General features: G+C 41.6%; 1 protein-coding gene across 2 annotated transcripts in view; it reads right to left on the minus strand.

Annotated features, from left to right (window-relative positions):
- The window catches only part of gucy1a2 (guanylate cyclase 1, soluble, alpha 2), an 84,719-nt gene extending 68,589 nt beyond the window's left edge, over positions 1–16,130 (minus strand). For both annotated transcript variants that reach the window (XR_004933243.1, XM_012859432.3), the window contains exons 1-3: positions 15,025–16,130; positions 3,055–3,116; positions 1,208–1,332 (exon numbers count right to left, since the gene is read on the minus strand). Coding sequence is in view for 1 of the 2 variants with exons in the window: in XM_012859432.3 (XP_012714886.2) it covers positions 1,208–1,332; positions 3,055–3,116; positions 15,025–15,345 (508 nt within the window). In the remaining variant the exon portion in view is untranslated. The remainder of the gene's footprint in view (positions 1–1,207; positions 1,333–3,054; positions 3,117–15,024) is intronic.
- Between the last annotated feature and the right edge of the window lie 1,249 nt (positions 16,131–17,379).

The following is a 17,379-nucleotide window of genomic DNA, read 5'->3' on the forward strand; positions in this document are numbered from 1 at the left end:
AATGCCCTCTATAATCTATAAAATAATGGGAAATAAGAGCCAGTTATTAATCCCAGATAAATGACACAAACAAAACCTGTGGCTGAGGAATTGCTCCCATTTTAGTCACTGGATTTAATATTTTGGAATGTTTTAACAAATTAAAACATATTTGGCTTTAAACACAGGAGAAGCTTAAGTGCATAAAATCACTCCATTTGAGTCAAAGTACCTAATATATCCTATTTTCATGAAAGATGTCTACAATGTGGGATTTAATGAGGTCTCTGACAGGGGCTTTGGTGTTTAAACAGGCACAAGAACGATAAACTGAAAGGACACTTTATGCATGAGATATTTTGCTCTACCATCAGTTTAACAGACAGATATTCAATTGAAAGCATCAAAGAGGCAGAAACAAAGGCGTGAAACCAACACGGCAAATATATGTGTCCACAAAATACCGACTGCATTAAAGCTATAGTTGGTAATCCTGTTCAGAAACACTTTTTGTTACACCGGGTAAATTTGTCCTTTCATCCTGAAAGTAGTCAATACATTATGTATTCAGAAAAAGGAGGTTAAAAAAAATCTATCTCTGTGGGAACTGCATGCCTGTAAAAACTCTGACCAATCATTGATCTTTGCACCAAAAGGCAGGGATTTGTCATCGTTTTGGTCTTGCTCTCATTCCCCTCTGTCCCTCCAGTTCTGGGGTGAATCACCTTATCTACTGGTTGTTTCACATGCCAATTATTCTGACGCGCTCATATAACGCCAGTGTGCGTGCTCCTTCCATGTTAGTTTCCACTTGATGGCTGCACATGCGCACTTCTAGTGTTTATGTATATGGTTAGCTTAGTGGTTAGCTTCGGTGTTAGCCGTTCAGTGTAGCTCCTCTGCTCTCACCGTATACCTTTGAACATGGCTGACAGGCGCATGAAACAAACTGCGAACAAGTTTATGAGAAGAAGAGGCAAAGAAATAAGACCAGAGTGGATTTGGCAGATTTTTTTATGCAATCCCCTGAAGAGCATAAGAGCGAGAAAAGACGGTGTTGCGCATGCGCAGTTATTCAAAAAGGGACTTGTGGAAACTTCCAGAAAAAATCGACGACCCTAGCTTTAAGATGCAAATAAGACTAGATAAGATCATCTACATAAAACCTACATTTTCATGTCCTTTAATTGTAAAATCCAAACACAAATTAGGGTTGTTGCACGCTTACCCAATATTGTGGCCATGTACTGCAGAATCTGTAGGACGTCTTCCTCTGAACCCGAGTTTTCAAGAAACGGGCATTTTTCCTCTTTCTTTTCATGCTGCCTTTCACCACCTCCAACATCCTGGCACCTGTAAGTCACAGAAAGCAAACAAACAAATGAATAACCGAGCCTGGAAATCAGTAAAAGCTACTCATATGGTGCTCAAAGTGATTAAAGCCTAAATTTATCTCATCTCAGATGAACACATTCGGAGTCGCATCTGGGTAGAGCGCAGAGGGGAAAGAACATCATGCAAAACTCACATGCGGTGTAAATGTGTTGGAAATTAGCTGGCTTAATACTTCCAGCGCTGGTTGTGAGCTCAAGATAGAAAACATTCACGATGGCACAGCAGCTGGCCGCCTCAGCACTATGCACACTTGTACTTTCTGTTTTTTTTTTTTTTATGTACATATCTACCCTGTACTTTGCTGCCGTAGTCACTTTCACCAGAGAGCAATTCCTTAGCATCAGGCAGTCCTCTCTGGGCGTTTTTTCTCCAGGTTCCAGCCATCCAATGAGTTTTTCTGACAATCTGGTTGGTAGCGCAGATGTGGGAATAGGGCAAGCACCCTTGTCAAGCTCCAACAGCGGGGGACAGCACACTCCAAGGCTTGTTCTGACTGCTTTGAATGCATTCAAAGCATGCTGTAAAATCTGTCTTGAGATGATATGTGCTGTGAAATAATGCTACGTAAATAAACTAAATTGAACTGATTCTGACATTAAGAGTAGATGAAGTAGTAGATATAGTGTCTGTCTAATCGAAAGTTCCATTATGGTATATTTAAATGCATTAAAGTGCATTGTATATTTGAAGAGGTATGACGCTCCAGAAACTATGTTGTATAAAAGTATTTGCCCGCATTATAGAATTATTCTGGATTTGCCTTTCTGTCACATTTACAAGTTTTATACATATTATAAAACAAATGTTAGAGTAAATAAAAAAAAGTATCCAGCAATCTGTGTGGAATTGAATTGAATTATTAGTCGTCGAATGGATTTTTCAAAGGTTGGACTTAAATCTGGTTGCCATACTGTGACACAGTATGGCAGCCGGTGATGCTTGAAAACCCGGTGATGCTTGAAAACCCTCCAGTGCAGCTGAATTAATACAATTCTGGAAAGAAAAGTGGGACAAAACTTTTTCCACAGAATAGTAAAAGACACATAAGGCCTGGTTGGTCCGGACAGATTTTTTTCCCCTTAATAAACTAAACCACCATTTAAATACTGCTTTTTGTATCTATTCACGTAATCTTTGTCTGATGAAATAAATCTATATATACTTTTTTTCACCCTGCTGTATTTGCTCTTTGAAATTGGGACGCTCCGAAGCACGTGAGCTAAGTAAGTTTCACCGACTTGAGTCCGAAGTGAGAGACACGGAAGACCGGATGCGGCCCGTCTGCATCTGTATGCGGTGCGTGCCGCGTGAAGCTTGTTCATAGGTGTTACGCCTGGCTGAAAACCCTCTGCTGAAGTTTTACTGTTTTGACAGGGCGCAGACAAGAGGTGAAGGAGTGAGACTGGGTGTTTGTCTGTTTCGTTCTGCGCGTGTGAGTGAGACCAAAACAAGAGAGGGAACAGAGACGGATGCGAAGCAAACAAGAAGTGGCGGTAGACGGCGGAGAAATGAGTGAAGAGGTGTATGACGGGTGACGGACAAGTGAGAAAAATACAAGGGGGTCGAATAGGAAGCGAATGACAGGGATACCCGAGACACGACAGCAAACGGACAAGGATGAGGATGGGGGCGGGGCGGGGGGGGGGGCCTCAGGAGGGATTGAGTGTTGGACGTTCATACCTGATCTCTTGCTGTCTGTAGAACTGCAGAGTTCGCTGAAGAGCCTCCTGAACAGTCTGTGTCTGCAAAGGAAAGGGAAAATGATTGAAATGATCGGTCTGGATCAACGGCGCCTCGAAGTTACAAAACTCCAGGTTTGATGAGTAAAGTTGCATTTACAGGTTTCTCTGTCTTTTCCATAAGTCGTTTGAAATCACTGAAAGACTGGCAACTCTCTTCTTCTAAAGATTATCAAGGGTTTTTCACATGTGGCATACAAACACTACACGCACAAACTGTTTCTAATTACAGAATAGCCCATAAATTAGACTAAAATAGAGCATAATATCCCCATAAACTTAACTTAAACCCTTGTAGAACCATTGGAGCGCCAACTTATGTCTTCAACTCAGCTTGAGAAGTTGGTTTTCATTAAAAAATGTTATCATCTATTTTTATTAGTTTTATCATTCTGACGTTTTGTTAATTGGTCGTAGTTTTATCGTTATTCTGCATGCTGGAGCTGCCAAGGGTATTTCTGTATTTTTATTCATTCATTCAAGAGCCTTACAAATAAAGTCATAGTTTAGTGTATTGTATTTAAGTTTGCCAAATGTAGCCACCGTGGTTCTGCAGGTCCACAAGACCGGATGGACTTGACCGGTGAAGAGAAATCTAAAAGGAATGCCAGCAACTTGATCAAGTTTATGAATACTAATAAAACAAAAATCAACAGAAACAGATGTAGAAAAAAAAGACATAAGTGAAAAATACATGTTTTTTTTAAGCAACATCACATTGCCCACAATGCTCATCGATAAACCCAAGAAAATCCACATTAATCTTTCAGATTTGGTAAAACCCAGCTCAGTCTATCTAACACAACGATGCTCTCTCTCATAGTTATTGAATGTAAATCCGTTCTCCTCTGGGCCAAAGCTATTATCCGACTAGCATGCCGACTGTCCAAAGCCAGTTACAATGACCTGTTTTTAGTTGACCCCACGGCCCTCAGAATACATTCCCAATGCATAGAAATGTTTGGTTTGCAGGGCAAATGCCGTACAATTGTACTGTGCAGAAAGAAACAATGAGTGGCGTTCTTCTAACCGTTGAGGAATGGTTTTGGGCTTTAAGGCAAGCTGTTCCCCTGGAAGTCCAGTCTCTGATCTGCGAGAGCAGGATTCATTGTTGTTATACCTCATCAAAGCCTTTTAAAACCAAAAATTCAGACTCTTCTCCTTTAGGTTTTAAAGGCATAATGCTTTCAAAATGTGATAATAGCAGTTCCAATTTACTGTCTGAATATAAATGCTATACAAGTGATTTAGCTGCAATTTCTTTAATTATTTTTTTTTAAGATGCTATGGCTGAAACATGTGATCAAATGTAAGAAAAATATCTATATAAAGATTGTTAATTTTAACGACAATTAAAGTCTTATTTGATTGCTATCAGGATGGAGAACCTTTCTCCCAACCTTTAGTCTCTGAAAGACTGGTTTTATTTAAAATTGTATCAGTCTGTCATTTGTTTCTGTATTCCTTTAATATAAATAAGAATAAATGTACATTTTGTTTTTCTTTTTACCTAATGAAAAACAAAAACAAACCCTGAAAAGGAATAATACAGTTATGACAATAGCTACAGTAGTGTTGCAAGAAATTAAGCTCTAGTCTAATTAAATTTTTTATGTAAATTAATTATTTTGCTTTCTTGCAATATTTCGAAGTGGTCCAAAGGTCCTCTGGCTAAATTAATCTCTGTAAGTTTTAATGCCCTCCCAACAGAGCTATAATGTTGTTTTTGTTTTGTTTTTTCTTTCGCTAATATTGAGCATTTCAACAATGATGACTAAAAAGGTTTTTGAAATATAGAGATGCATCAATGAATAGACCAGAGATGATAATCGAGCTGTTTTCTCTTAATTAGCTTGGATCAGGTCACATATTGAAAATTTTTACCTTTTCTTCCTCCTTCCTAAATGCATCCATTTTAATATTTTTCCATCGTTTTTGGCCTATAAACACCTCAACCATCATCCAGCACTTTGACGCACCTATTTGTGTTGAATAAAAATCCAACAAAGATTAGAGAGGTTCAATTCTATACATAAATAGGGATCGTCTTGTTACTCCTTCGTCTTCTGTCGGATTCAGAACAATTACCTCTATCAAGGTGCATACAGGACCTTGTTTTTCTTTTGTAGGAAAAAAATGGCTAAAAATCAGAAATTGCAGGTCAGACCTCAAACAAAGCAGGAGATTGATATCGGCCAGGAAAAAAAAACTGATAGGGTTATTTTTATTAAAAGACATGTAAAAGATACTGTATATTTTGTTTGCTGTTAGGTAATTAAACAAAGAGAGCACTGTTAATGCTGTTAACAGCTAGCACCTTTTTTTCTTCTGGATGACATTCATTTTAGACATTTTATTGAGGATGATAAAGAAAAGGAGATGAAAAAACGAAACATAATTTACAACCATGGTGCTTCTCGTTGCTATTCTGCAATGAATAGAAATGATGCACATAAGCCACCCAAAAAACAGCCTTCATCACCTAACACTCTCGTTTTTAATGGGTATACTTCTCAGGGGACTCTTTAACAAGTCACACTGAAGTAAAGGTGCGAACAAAATTAATCATGACCAAAGTCCATTTAGCGGTTCTGTTCAAGGGCCTTTTTTAATGTGCAAGCCTTTGTTATTATCTGTGAAGCTTTGTGAAGCTGTGAAGAACAATAGGAAGATGGATCCATTTTTAATGTTTGCCCCAGAATATCAGTGGGAGCCTCCATGAAAAGAGAATTTTTTTCTAATGCAGCGTTTATTATATCTTTGCTTTAAATTGTTACAGAAAATGTCCAAATGACCATAAGACGAACACAGCTTGGCTGTCTGTGCATGCAGCTGGCGCTGCCAGCAGCCTAAGCTCCAGAGGGCGGGTCCAACGCGATTATCCGTGATATGGCTAAAATGCACGGCTGTTGTGACAATACTGGAACACAGTGTGCCAGCTGGAGAGGTCATGCCGGGGTCTCCAATCACTCTGGACAGATACAGGGGAGATTTTCTGTGTCCGTGTGCGTTCATTTCGTGTGTCAGTGACAAGAGAGTAACAGACGGCAGGAAAATGAGGAAGATTTGGGGGATTTTAGACCAAAAATAACCCCGAGACAAGACGTAGTTTGTCTGCAGGGAAGCGTGATAATTGCTCAACTGTTGAATTGCTTTTCATGCATCCCTTTGTCACCATAAGTGAAAAAAAGCATTTGATAATTTTGAAGGATGGACACCTTTTTATGCAGCTGTTCTGTTTAGTCCCGAAGCCCCCCACCCCATCCCAAAAATCTATTTTCAATCCAATTTTATTTATATAGCGCCAATTTATATCACATGTCATCTCAAGGAACTTTCCATGTTTCCTATCTAAGGAAACCCAGCAGATTGCATCAAGTCCTGACAAGCAGCATTCATGAAAGAGCGTAGAGCCACAGTGGACAGTCGTCTGCATTGTCCATGGCTTTGCAGCAATCCCTCATACTGAGCAAGCATGAAGCGACAGTGGAAAGAAAAACTCGCCATTAACAGGAAGGAAAACCTCCAGCAGAACCAGACTCAGTGTGAACCGTCATCTGCCTTGACCGACTGGAGGTTAGAGAAGACAGAGCAGAGACACAACAAGCACAGAAGCACACATTGATCCAGGGATCCTTTCTATGTTACAGGGTAATGGGAGAAGATCTGCCTCCCTGGATGGCGTCACAGCTAACAGAACGACAGACCAGGTGTACCTACTATGAAGAGAAAAGTTATAAGTTGATATAACAACAAACAATGCAAATTGGAGAACAGTAGGAGAACTCAGCAGAGTGAGAAAAATAGATATTAATGTTCAAAAGAATTGTAGTTATTAATTGGCCTGGGACTAATTAATAAATCAGACTGAAAGATGGTTGCTACTCCTCCTCCTCATCCCGTAGTTCTTGGAATGTGGAAATTTGAATAATTGGAGGGAGTTGACTCATTTATACTAACGTAGTCCTCTTGCAGCCAGGTTTCTGAGAGACAAAATAAATCAATCTGATTATCAAAAATCAATTCATTAACTAACAAAGTCTTTGGCGGGAGAGACCTTGTGTTTAATAAACCACATTTAACTGTTTTAATTTTTTTGGTTGAAGTTGAGTCATATAATTTTTTATGAGATTTTAATGATTTGCTCCTTTTAGATCCGTTAAGTTTTGGCCGTCTCAATAGGGTAATGGGTGGGTAACAGTACAGAAGCTGCAGAGAGGTGTGTTAAACTACGGCTCTGCTTCCTGGTCTGGACCCTGGGTTGTCAGCATTTAGGAGAACTAATAAATCTGGCCAGATTCCTAGAAAGAAGAGCTGCACCGTCCAAAGTGGGATGAATGCCGTCTCTCCTGATCAGACCAGGTTTCCCCAGAAAGTTCACCAGTTATCAATGTAGCCCACGTCGTTTTCAGGACACCACCTAGACAACCAGCGGTTGAATGATGACATGCGGCTAAACATGTCATCACTGGTCAGATCAGGCAGGGGACCAGAGAAAATTACGGAGTCCGACATTGTTTTAGCAAACTTAAACACCGAAGCAACACCAACTTTAGTGACCTCCGGGTGTCATTACCTATAGCGTGAATAACAATCTTACTGTTTTTATGCTTATCCTTAGCCAGTAGTTTCAGGTAGGATTTGATGTCACCCGTTCTGGACACCATATGTTCCTAACAGAGCACTTCGCTCTCAGGCTGCAGGTCTGCTGGTGGTTCCTAGAGTCTCTAAAAGTAGAATGGGAGGCAGATCCTTTAGCTATCAGGCTCCTCTCCTGAGGAACCAACTCCCAGTTTTGGTCCGTGAGGCAGACACCCTATCTACTTTTAAGACTAATCTTAAAACTTTCCTTTTTGACAAAGCTTATAGTTAGAGTGGCTCATGTTACCCTGAGCTACCTCTATAGTTGTGCTGCTATAGGTTTAGGCTGCTGGAGGACATCAAGATCTATTTCTCTCACTCTGCTGAGTTCTCCTACTGTTCTCCAATTTTGCATTATTATTTAAACTTTTAACTTTACTTCCTCACTGTTATTTTTTCGGTATGAGGGATTGCTGCAAAGCCATCAACAATGCAGACGACCTTCCACTGTGGCTCCATACTCTTTCAGGAGGTGTGAATGCTGTTTGTCAAAGACTTGATACAATCTGCTGGGTTTCCTTAGATAGGAAACCTTTTGACCAAGCTGTCTGTATGATTTGAATGAATTTGACTTTGTTAAGTGTCTTGAGATGACATGTGTTGTGAATTGGTGCTATACAACTAAAATGAAACTGGATTGTAATATGTTATTCCTCCCTACTTTTCTTACAGTAATCTTGTTGTATTTCATCGGAAGCATTTTTTCTGATTCTGATTGGGTAACTATTGTGCTGTTAGAAAACTACTTACCTAGTTACAAAGTTTTTGCTTTTTTTCCTCACACTTAAATGTTTCATATCATAAATCAATCAATCTGAACCAACTTTGGCCCAGGAGGTCCCAAAACAACCCGAGGGAACATCTAAAGCTTCGCAGACCTCACTTAACATTCAAATTTTCTGCATTCCTCGTCACTCCAAGTACACACAAAAATGTATTTAAGGGCAAAAAAAAAAAAACATGATATTTTGCATGACATGTCTGCTTTAAGTGGTCTTATGCATCAGCAAAGTTAGAAGCCATTCAGTTAAAAACTATTTTTAGCTGTATACACAGCGCTGTCAAATCCATGTTGTAGCAAATAAACAGATTAGATATTAATGATTTAAACTGGTAAGAAGCTTAGAAGGTCACTAAACTAAACTGGCTTACGAGCTTTCCAGAATCTCATAGTTTCAATAAACAATATAAGCACTCTATTAGACCAGTAATACCTCCACTACTAGCCTGCATCCGCCTTGAGCGTATTTGTCAAAAAAAAAAAAGGTTCAGATAATCAGATACATCCTTTTTGCACAGATGTCAAGCGCCTCATGCGCAGGGCAACGTCAGAGCAGACTCTTCCTGTATTTATCTGTGCTGCAAGTGTCTGTATCCGCAACAGCATAAATATATTTAAAATTAGAAAAATCATAAAGAGCTACATATAGAAACAGAAATGAGGGGGGGGGAAGAAACCACTCAGTTTTCTGAGCAGACGGGCTATGTAGATTCTGCCTGATATGTCCGCTTTCGCACGTAGCCCCTCTGGAAAAAGACTACAAACGGTTCGGCGCCACCGCCCGAGAGTTATGACAGCTGTACAGATGTTTACTGAGGACATCAGGGTTTGTGGTTTATAAAATAGTGTCTATCGTTTTTAATCCACCAGCTGCTATGAACTGTCGGTCAGCTGGCTGAAAGAGACGACTACATCTTTCTTTCACTTATAAGAAACGCCATCATAGCTAGCTGGAAGTGTTTCCAGAGGCAAAAACCATGGAGAGTAGAAACGAAAGGAGCCTCACCCGTCCCTCTTATTAAGCTTATACTGTTTTGCAACTCCAGCTGGCAAACCCACCTGCAGGCTGGCTCCCCCGGCAAATAATCTTGTTGGTTTCAAACATACTAATATTCCCAATCATACACCATGAGATATTTTTACATCTTTAAAAACAAACAAACCCAATAAAAACAGGACAACGCTGTTCCTTTTCTAAGAAGGCATAAGCTGTCTGAACACAACTTGTTTCTAGCACGGAACTGCTAAAGTGTGTTCACCCAAATAATGCGATTAAATCAGAAAAGCAAAACAAAAGCAGAAAAAGGACTCCTTTGCAAATATATATTTAGCGCATGTTCCAGAGTCTTTGCAGAAGTTTGAAATGTCACAAATCGCTCTGTCATGAACTGACTAATCCAGCCTCTGGAGGCAACTGGTAAATAGAGGATAACTCATTTTACGAGTCGGCCACTTGTATAAGCATGTATGGGAAAAAAACAAAACAATTTTAACCTTTAAACTTGCTCAATGCTCCTTTAAATACCCTGCATAATAAAGCCATATAACTGGAGTTGGTGTACCAAATAAAAATACAGACATTTAAATATTATTATACCTGCACTTATCAATATGTTCTATTCGTTTTTTGCAGCAGCAGCATGAATAATTGTTTCTTTTTAGTTGTAAATACAAGCAGAAATATTGTGTTATACATTTTTTTTTACTTTTTCTGTGAGTCTGGGCGTACCATTAACCCATCCATAAAGCGAGGAGCTCAAAGCAGCCCACGCCAACAAGTAGTTAGAAAAATGTTAATGTTAATTCTCTGAAATGTAAATTACATTTCAGAGAATAACACTGGAAACACATAAGACCTGACCTCAGATTCCCTGTTTTTTTTTTTTTTTTGTTGTTGTTGTTTTGTTTCGGGGTTTTTTGCTTTGTAGTTTATTTTCAGTAAGAACATTTACAAAAAATATATAACATTTGCATGAAAACTATTCGCATGAATACTGCCAAAATACTGTGATCTAAACACGTGCTTCACTAGAAGCGACACAAATCTGCTCTACACTAAATCCAAAAAAGACTATCACAAAAAATGAGACAAACCATACAGTATTTACACACACCGCCTTAAAAAAAAACAATAACTTTTTTCTTCTCACTGTCAGACACAAATTGGTCTAAACTTTTACCTGTTAGTAATTTCAAGAAAAGCTATTGAAACTCTCAAACGAAATCTCTTTTTTACTCTGACTTTTCTGCCATTTAACTATATTATATATATATATATATATATATTTATATATATATATATATATGTGTGTGTGTGTGTGTGTGTATATTTGCTAATCCAATCAGGCTTCAGGCTAAGACAGGAAACATTTAATCTGGTTTAGCGTCAAACAGCAAGCAGGTGAAAAAGATTACATTTCTAACTGTATATAGAGAAGACTTTTGAACTACAGTGCAATTTCCATTAAAAAAAAAACAATCTGCTCGTGACCTGGCACAACACTACGGTCAAAACGTGTTCTTTGCTAAAACCTACAGCGATTTGCTCTAAACTAAAAGCACCAGACAGCTGTACATAAACATGCCTGTCGGCATTCAAACCTGAAACCTATGGGGAAAGGAGGATGAAGCAACTGTTTGGGAGGATGCCGGTTAAGGTGCGTTGCTCCTGCTGGGTCAGCGTAGCCGGGGAGCACACAAACAGAGGCCCTGCTCCTGCCCGTCAGTGACAGCGGCGCTGCGGTAAACATTGCCCCCTGCATGCACGCGTACACGCATCCTGTCTGCGTGAGTGGCCTCCGTACATGGGCATGAGAGGTCAAGGAAAGAGCATGTGCTGTTTGGTGAGGGAGCGACTGTGTTCACGTAACTAAGAGCTACGAGTCATGGAAGCTGTTGTTTTAGGGGGACCTCAGGTTCTCTAAATCAGGGGTCCTCATGCTTGTGATCCTCAGAATAACAGCGGCAGAGACTGTTGGCGGGACGGGGGTGGGTATTTGTTTTTTCTTTTCGGAAATTATGAGAACAAAGTCATAAAATTGTGACAATATAGCAGTAACTTTATGAGAACTCTTACAAGAAAGTGCAGTCTTTCCCTCGTGTTTATTCTCATAATGTTCTTTATACTTGGAAGCCTAATGAAATTACTTTATTCTAACCCCCCCCCACACACACACACACACACACACACACATACACAATTGTATTGCGGCCATTAATGATTAAAGAAATTGCATAAATTACTGGCACTAAAGGAGTAAATTTCCACAAAAGAAAACTAAAGACTCAGAAGCTAATTTCACCTATTTGTGAGAAATGACTTGGATGTTTTCTGATGTTGAATAGTTTTACATTTAAGCAAAAAAAAAAAAAAAAAAAAAGTAATTTTCCATAAATTAAAGGCATGCATTTGCTATATTAAAACAACTATATCTCTGACATTGTAAAGTCAGGAATGTGGATCACCGTGCCACAAACCCCCACATAGGGGCCCCGACCCTCACTTTGGGAATCCCGACTCTAAACCTTCCTTTAACCCAGTGCTGTTCAACCTCAGGCCTCATCGTCCTGCCTGTTTCAGGTGTTTCCCTGCTGACACACACCCAACTTAAATGACTAACAGGCTTCAGCAGCACTCGATGGGATGCTGACGAGGTGATGCAGATCTGTGAGACACGGCTTCACTGCCTTAGCCCTCCCCTGCCCTATCTCTCTATTAATACTTGTTATTTTTATACATTAAATCAATGCCGATGTTCACTTTACATAAAAGAAGAAGCACTAAGCCAGAACTAATAATAGCATTTAGTAGTTTTCATTCAAATTAACCATACAAATCAATATAACATATGTGACATTGGGAGATTCAAAGTCAGGGGATCCTTTAGAGAAGATGTCAGACATCAGGAGCTTATATACGCTCTAATAGTAAATAAATGTATATTTATTTTGCCTGAAAATGTTTTGATGCACCATGACTTCCTTCAGTCCTAGGGCCTAAGCCGCCTTATCTTTCGGTCCTAGCGACATCTCTGCCAAGAGTCACACGAGAGGTTACATGCCAGTCGGGAACGCACAAAGAACACTTTGAGAGAAAACACACACACGTGAAGAAACACTATAATCTAGCCGTAATTCTCCGCTTGATTCGTCTCCAAAGTCGCTACTCTGTTCTGAGGATGACGGTGGCGAACCGTTGAGTACTTTATGGCTGCAGCAAGCTGGAAAAGCAGCAGGATTTCCCCTGAGCGTGCTCATAGACCACCATAACTAGCAGTGCAAACTAGCAGCAACCTTTTCTCAGTCCGCCACACTTGGTTCGGGGAAAGAAATCCGTTCCGATTCATCCTGGCTAACGCAGACCAACTAAAGCCGCCATCCGGAGCCTGTGCGTTCATTTTTTTCCCCCCAGTATGTAACAGAATGGATCACTAGAGCTGACTTGGCAAACTGGAGGACAGGTGGGGAAAAAAATGCCCACATCACACACAGTATACCAAAAACTCATTACTGTTGTTCACGACTGTATCCTAATAGACCTGAAACCAATCTAAGAATAAAACTGCACAGAGACCAATGAAGGTCAGACTGTTTCATTTATTAATGAGTCGACTTAATATCTATCCAGCTCTGTCTCCGTCAATAACACAACATCAATGATTCATGTTTGTCAGCATGGGCTACAGCTCTTGTTTTTAATTATCCATTTACGGGTGTCCCGCAGTGCCATGAAACACTATTGGCCTCCTTATACTTGTAGATTTCTCACTTAAAGGTTTTAGTTCTTCAAAGCAATATGAGGAAAAAAAAGCACTTAATGAAGTCTTTAAATGATGATTTCACTCATTAATTGAAAAGAAGCTGTCATTAAACGACCTGGTTCCCTGTGAAAAACTAATTCCTTTTACTGGAAAATGGGAGTTCAGCTTCCTTAAGCGCACGCGGGCCTGATTACTGACGTCTAGTTAAAAACACGGTGGTGGTAGGGTGATGGTCTGGTCTTGGGACCTGGTCTGCTTGATGTTTTTGACGCACTAGAACTCGCTGCACCAGCAACCCCTCTGAGTGGCTAGATTTTATTTACTTATTTTTTAATTAAATAGAGGTTTTGGATTGGCCTAATCAAAGTCAGGACCAAAATTCAATTGCAATAGCATTGCAAATCCTTAAACTGACCTTTCATGCTTAAAAAAAAACTGACTAAGCTAAAGCAATTTAGCATGGACCAGGTTGATCTGGATAGCTTTCTCTGAAAACAAGTTTTTTCACTTTTTTACTCCTGTTATTTTTCGTCTAATATCAAAATCAACCAGACGACCTGAAACGCACAGGGGGCTGGCAAATAGTCGAGGGCCTCAAAACTGGACCCAGTCGGGCCGCAGCCGACCGGTCACAAAGTGCCTTTGCAAAGTGGTTTGTGAAGAAAGGTCTGCAGTAGTCACATCCAGATTACTTCATCATGCCTGGACACTGAAAACTAAGCATTTAATAGAATATCTCTAACACTGCAAGTCGCAGAACATCCAAAACTTTGTAAAGTATTCATGAGCCAACACCCTTATTGATATCTGGGTAAACTTCCAATCTGCATGAAAACCCAACGGGAGGTTCTCATTCGTCCCCAGACGGCAATAAAAGAGGATTTCACTGTGATGCCAACGCCGTAGCAACGGGGTTATAAGAGCGGTGCCGACGTTCATCTGTGAACCTGTTGTCAAATCCAGCCCTAAAGGGTGACAACAGCTTACAGTAGTGTGTTAGAAAACCCTCTGTATGAGCTTAAGGGTCAATCTTTAAGATTCCAGCTACACCGACGAAACGACAGCAAACTTCCCAATCGCACATCGTCTAACACAACCGGACTCCAGCTGTGTGCTAGAAAGCTTTATTGCATTACAGCCTATGATACCCAAAGCAGGGCACAGGTAGAAGAGGCACCCACAGACTGGATCTGTCCCAATCTGCACACGGTTAAATATATGCAGACAGGGGCCGGGGGCATCTCTGACTCTGCCTCACAACAAGATATTTAGTATTATATAATCTGCCAGATGATTCAGGCTAGCAGAGCAGAAGGAAGAAGGAAAAGAAAAAAAAAAAAAAAGGTTGTTTTTGTGTGTCTGTGTGTGTGTGTTTTTCCATCGACAGCACGGCAAACACACGCTGCATCATTGATGAAAACAGGGCTCCAAATGGGTCAAAGCTCTGTCCTTTTCCTGGACCTGCACAACACATCTGGATGGATGGATGGATGGATGGATGGATGGATGGATGGATGGATGGATGGATGGATGGATGGATGGATGTTACCTTGAATTTTAAAAAAACCGAGTTGACTTGGGAAAAAGCTCTCTGAAAGACTAACCGAGACGGATAATTTGGATGAAGTGTCTCAAGAAAGACGCAAACCTTCATCAGACTAGCTGAATTTTTCATAATGCTTGAGAAATAAAAAAATAAAAAAAAACTCCACATATGCCTTCAGCTTACCGTGGGTGAAGTGAGTCGCTTCAGGCTCTCCCCCAGCGAGTCCAGGTTGACCCTCCGCCGCCTGGTCGCCCTCTTGTGGGGTACGCAGGGTCCCCGCTGCTCCTCGCCCGCCGGGCACGCCGACCTCTCGGCGGGGCTGCGGCCGTTCCAGAGCACCGCTCTGTGGGACGACGGGAAGGAGGAGAACGGGCAGCCCCGGCTCTCGTCGGCCGGCTCCAAAGCGCCGTCCCCTCCGTCTCCTCCGGGGCTTTCGAGCCCGCAGTCCGAGCCCACCGAGCTGCTGAACGACTCGGATGAAATCTTGCGCGAGGACGAGGACATGGTGGTGGTGAGGAGGAGGAGGAGGAGGAGGAGGGTGGTGGTGGTGTTGAGGACGATGATGCTACAGTAGGCTCCGTACCACGTCCACCTGTGCGCGGGGGACTCATCAGACAGTGGAGGTGGGGTGGAGGGTGGGGGGGAGCGCGAGGAGACGGTTCCTACCACCGCATGTGTGACCGATGATGTCCGCGTCTGGCCGCGTGTGCGTAAAATGCGTGTGTCTGTTCTGGAGAGGAGCAGGAGAGCACTAACGGCACGCGGGCATTTATGTAAGGAGGAGAAGGAGAAGAAGGTGGCGCCCGGTATCTTCTGATGAGATCAGCCCTCCTTTCCCCCCCTCCTTCGGTGGGTCTACATTTGCGCCCGGGGGGTGCTGGAAACTCTACCTTCCTAGAAAAAAAAATCCGGCTACTTGTAAAGGAGACACAGTCCAAAAAAAAAAAAAATAAAAAAAAAAAAAATAATAGAATTGCGAATATAACTTAAGCAGTGCTGCAGGAGCAGGACCCGACGCGCCCTATTTATCCCTCATACCCGGGGTGAAAAATGCTGGCATCAGAAGAATGTTGTGTAGCTATGCCTCCCCTCTCACCCAGCTGAATCCCCGCAAGTCACCGCAGATGTGTCTGCTTCCCTCTCTCCTCCTCCTCCTCTTCCTCCTCTGCGACAGGCTGACAGCGGCTCTCCTCTGTGGTTGCTCTTCTCATCCCTTGTCCGTCCTCCTGTCCCCGTCCTTCAGCGTCCCTCCCTGCGCATCGTACGGTGTCTGTCTCGACGGGGTGGGGACATCGCTCGCCTCGGACTCGGGCCGAAGGTAAGCAAAGAAACAGCTGGAGCGGAGTTGGAGCTGCGCGAGGAAAGGCGACAGAGAGAGAGAGAGAGAGAGAGAGAGAGAGAGAGAGAGAGAGAGAGAGAGAGAGAGAGAGAGAGAGAGAGAGAGAGAGAGAGAGAGAGAGAGAGAGAGAGAGAGTGCGCGCGCGGGCACAGAGCTCGCGCTGTGAAGTACGCGGCGACGATTTGAAAAAATTTGGCTATTTCATGAAATAGTATTTGCCCTCTGTGAAGATATATTCTGCGTTTACCTTTTTGTGACGTTTACCATTTTTTCCACTTGCCAAAATAGTCATATTGGACTTAGATTAACCTGAACATGCTACAAAAATGTTGTTTTAACGACGACTTCTTTAAGGATTGGGAAGCCAAACCAACCCTGTGCTATAAAATAATTGCACCCCAGTTAAATCATGATTTTCCTGCGATTAACCACCAGGGGCGGTTCTAGACCAAAGGGGGGGAGAGGGGGGGCAAGGTGGGGCCAGTGTTTTTTCACAAGGGCACAAAAAAAATTTAAAACAATAAAATGGCAATATTTACCTGTGTAATAATATTAAGTGAGCCACTTGTGGCTCTGGAACTGCAGGTTCCAGACCCCTGATCTAGCAGTTGAAAACTTTGCCCCCTGCTTAATACAGCTAAAGCTAAACTTGAAACATCTTAAGTTTTAAATTCTTTTTCGAGTAAAGCTGTATAGGTAAAAAATAATATTGGTCAAAGCGACCAATCCGTTATGGTTTCTTTGCCATTGCAAATTATCATGAGAAGTTTTTTTTAACATCATGCTTTTAGTACAGGGGCCATAACAGGGGCCAAGGCCATTTCTACAGGGGCATGGGCCCCTGTTGGCCCCTGTCTAGAACCGCCTCTGTTAACCACATTTCTTTTGTTCAATCTCACACGCCAAGCCTGTAGACTAGAGACGTTATTTAAACAGAACCTTTCTGGCAACAGGAAGTAGGCAACCTTTTCTCCGAAGTATTATTAATAAATGGAGAAAACGTGGGGAGGAATTGCCAGTCGTCTAAAATTATCCCACAAGCGAATTGCCGACTCATGCATGACCCAGAAGCAGCGTCTACAGCACCACTGGCCTTACTTGCTTCAGTTCGGTCAGAGTTCGCCATTTAGCAATGAGAAACACACTGGGCAAAAAATCCATAGGAGAGTTCAGTTGTAAAGCTAATGTATGAAATAAGG

The sequence above is a fragment of the Fundulus heteroclitus genome, chromosome 18 (assembly GCF_011125445.2).
Source record: "Fundulus heteroclitus isolate FHET01 chromosome 18, MU-UCD_Fhet_4.1, whole genome shotgun sequence".
NCBI classification, from domain to species: Eukaryota; Metazoa; Chordata; class Actinopteri; order Cyprinodontiformes; family Fundulidae; genus Fundulus; species Fundulus heteroclitus.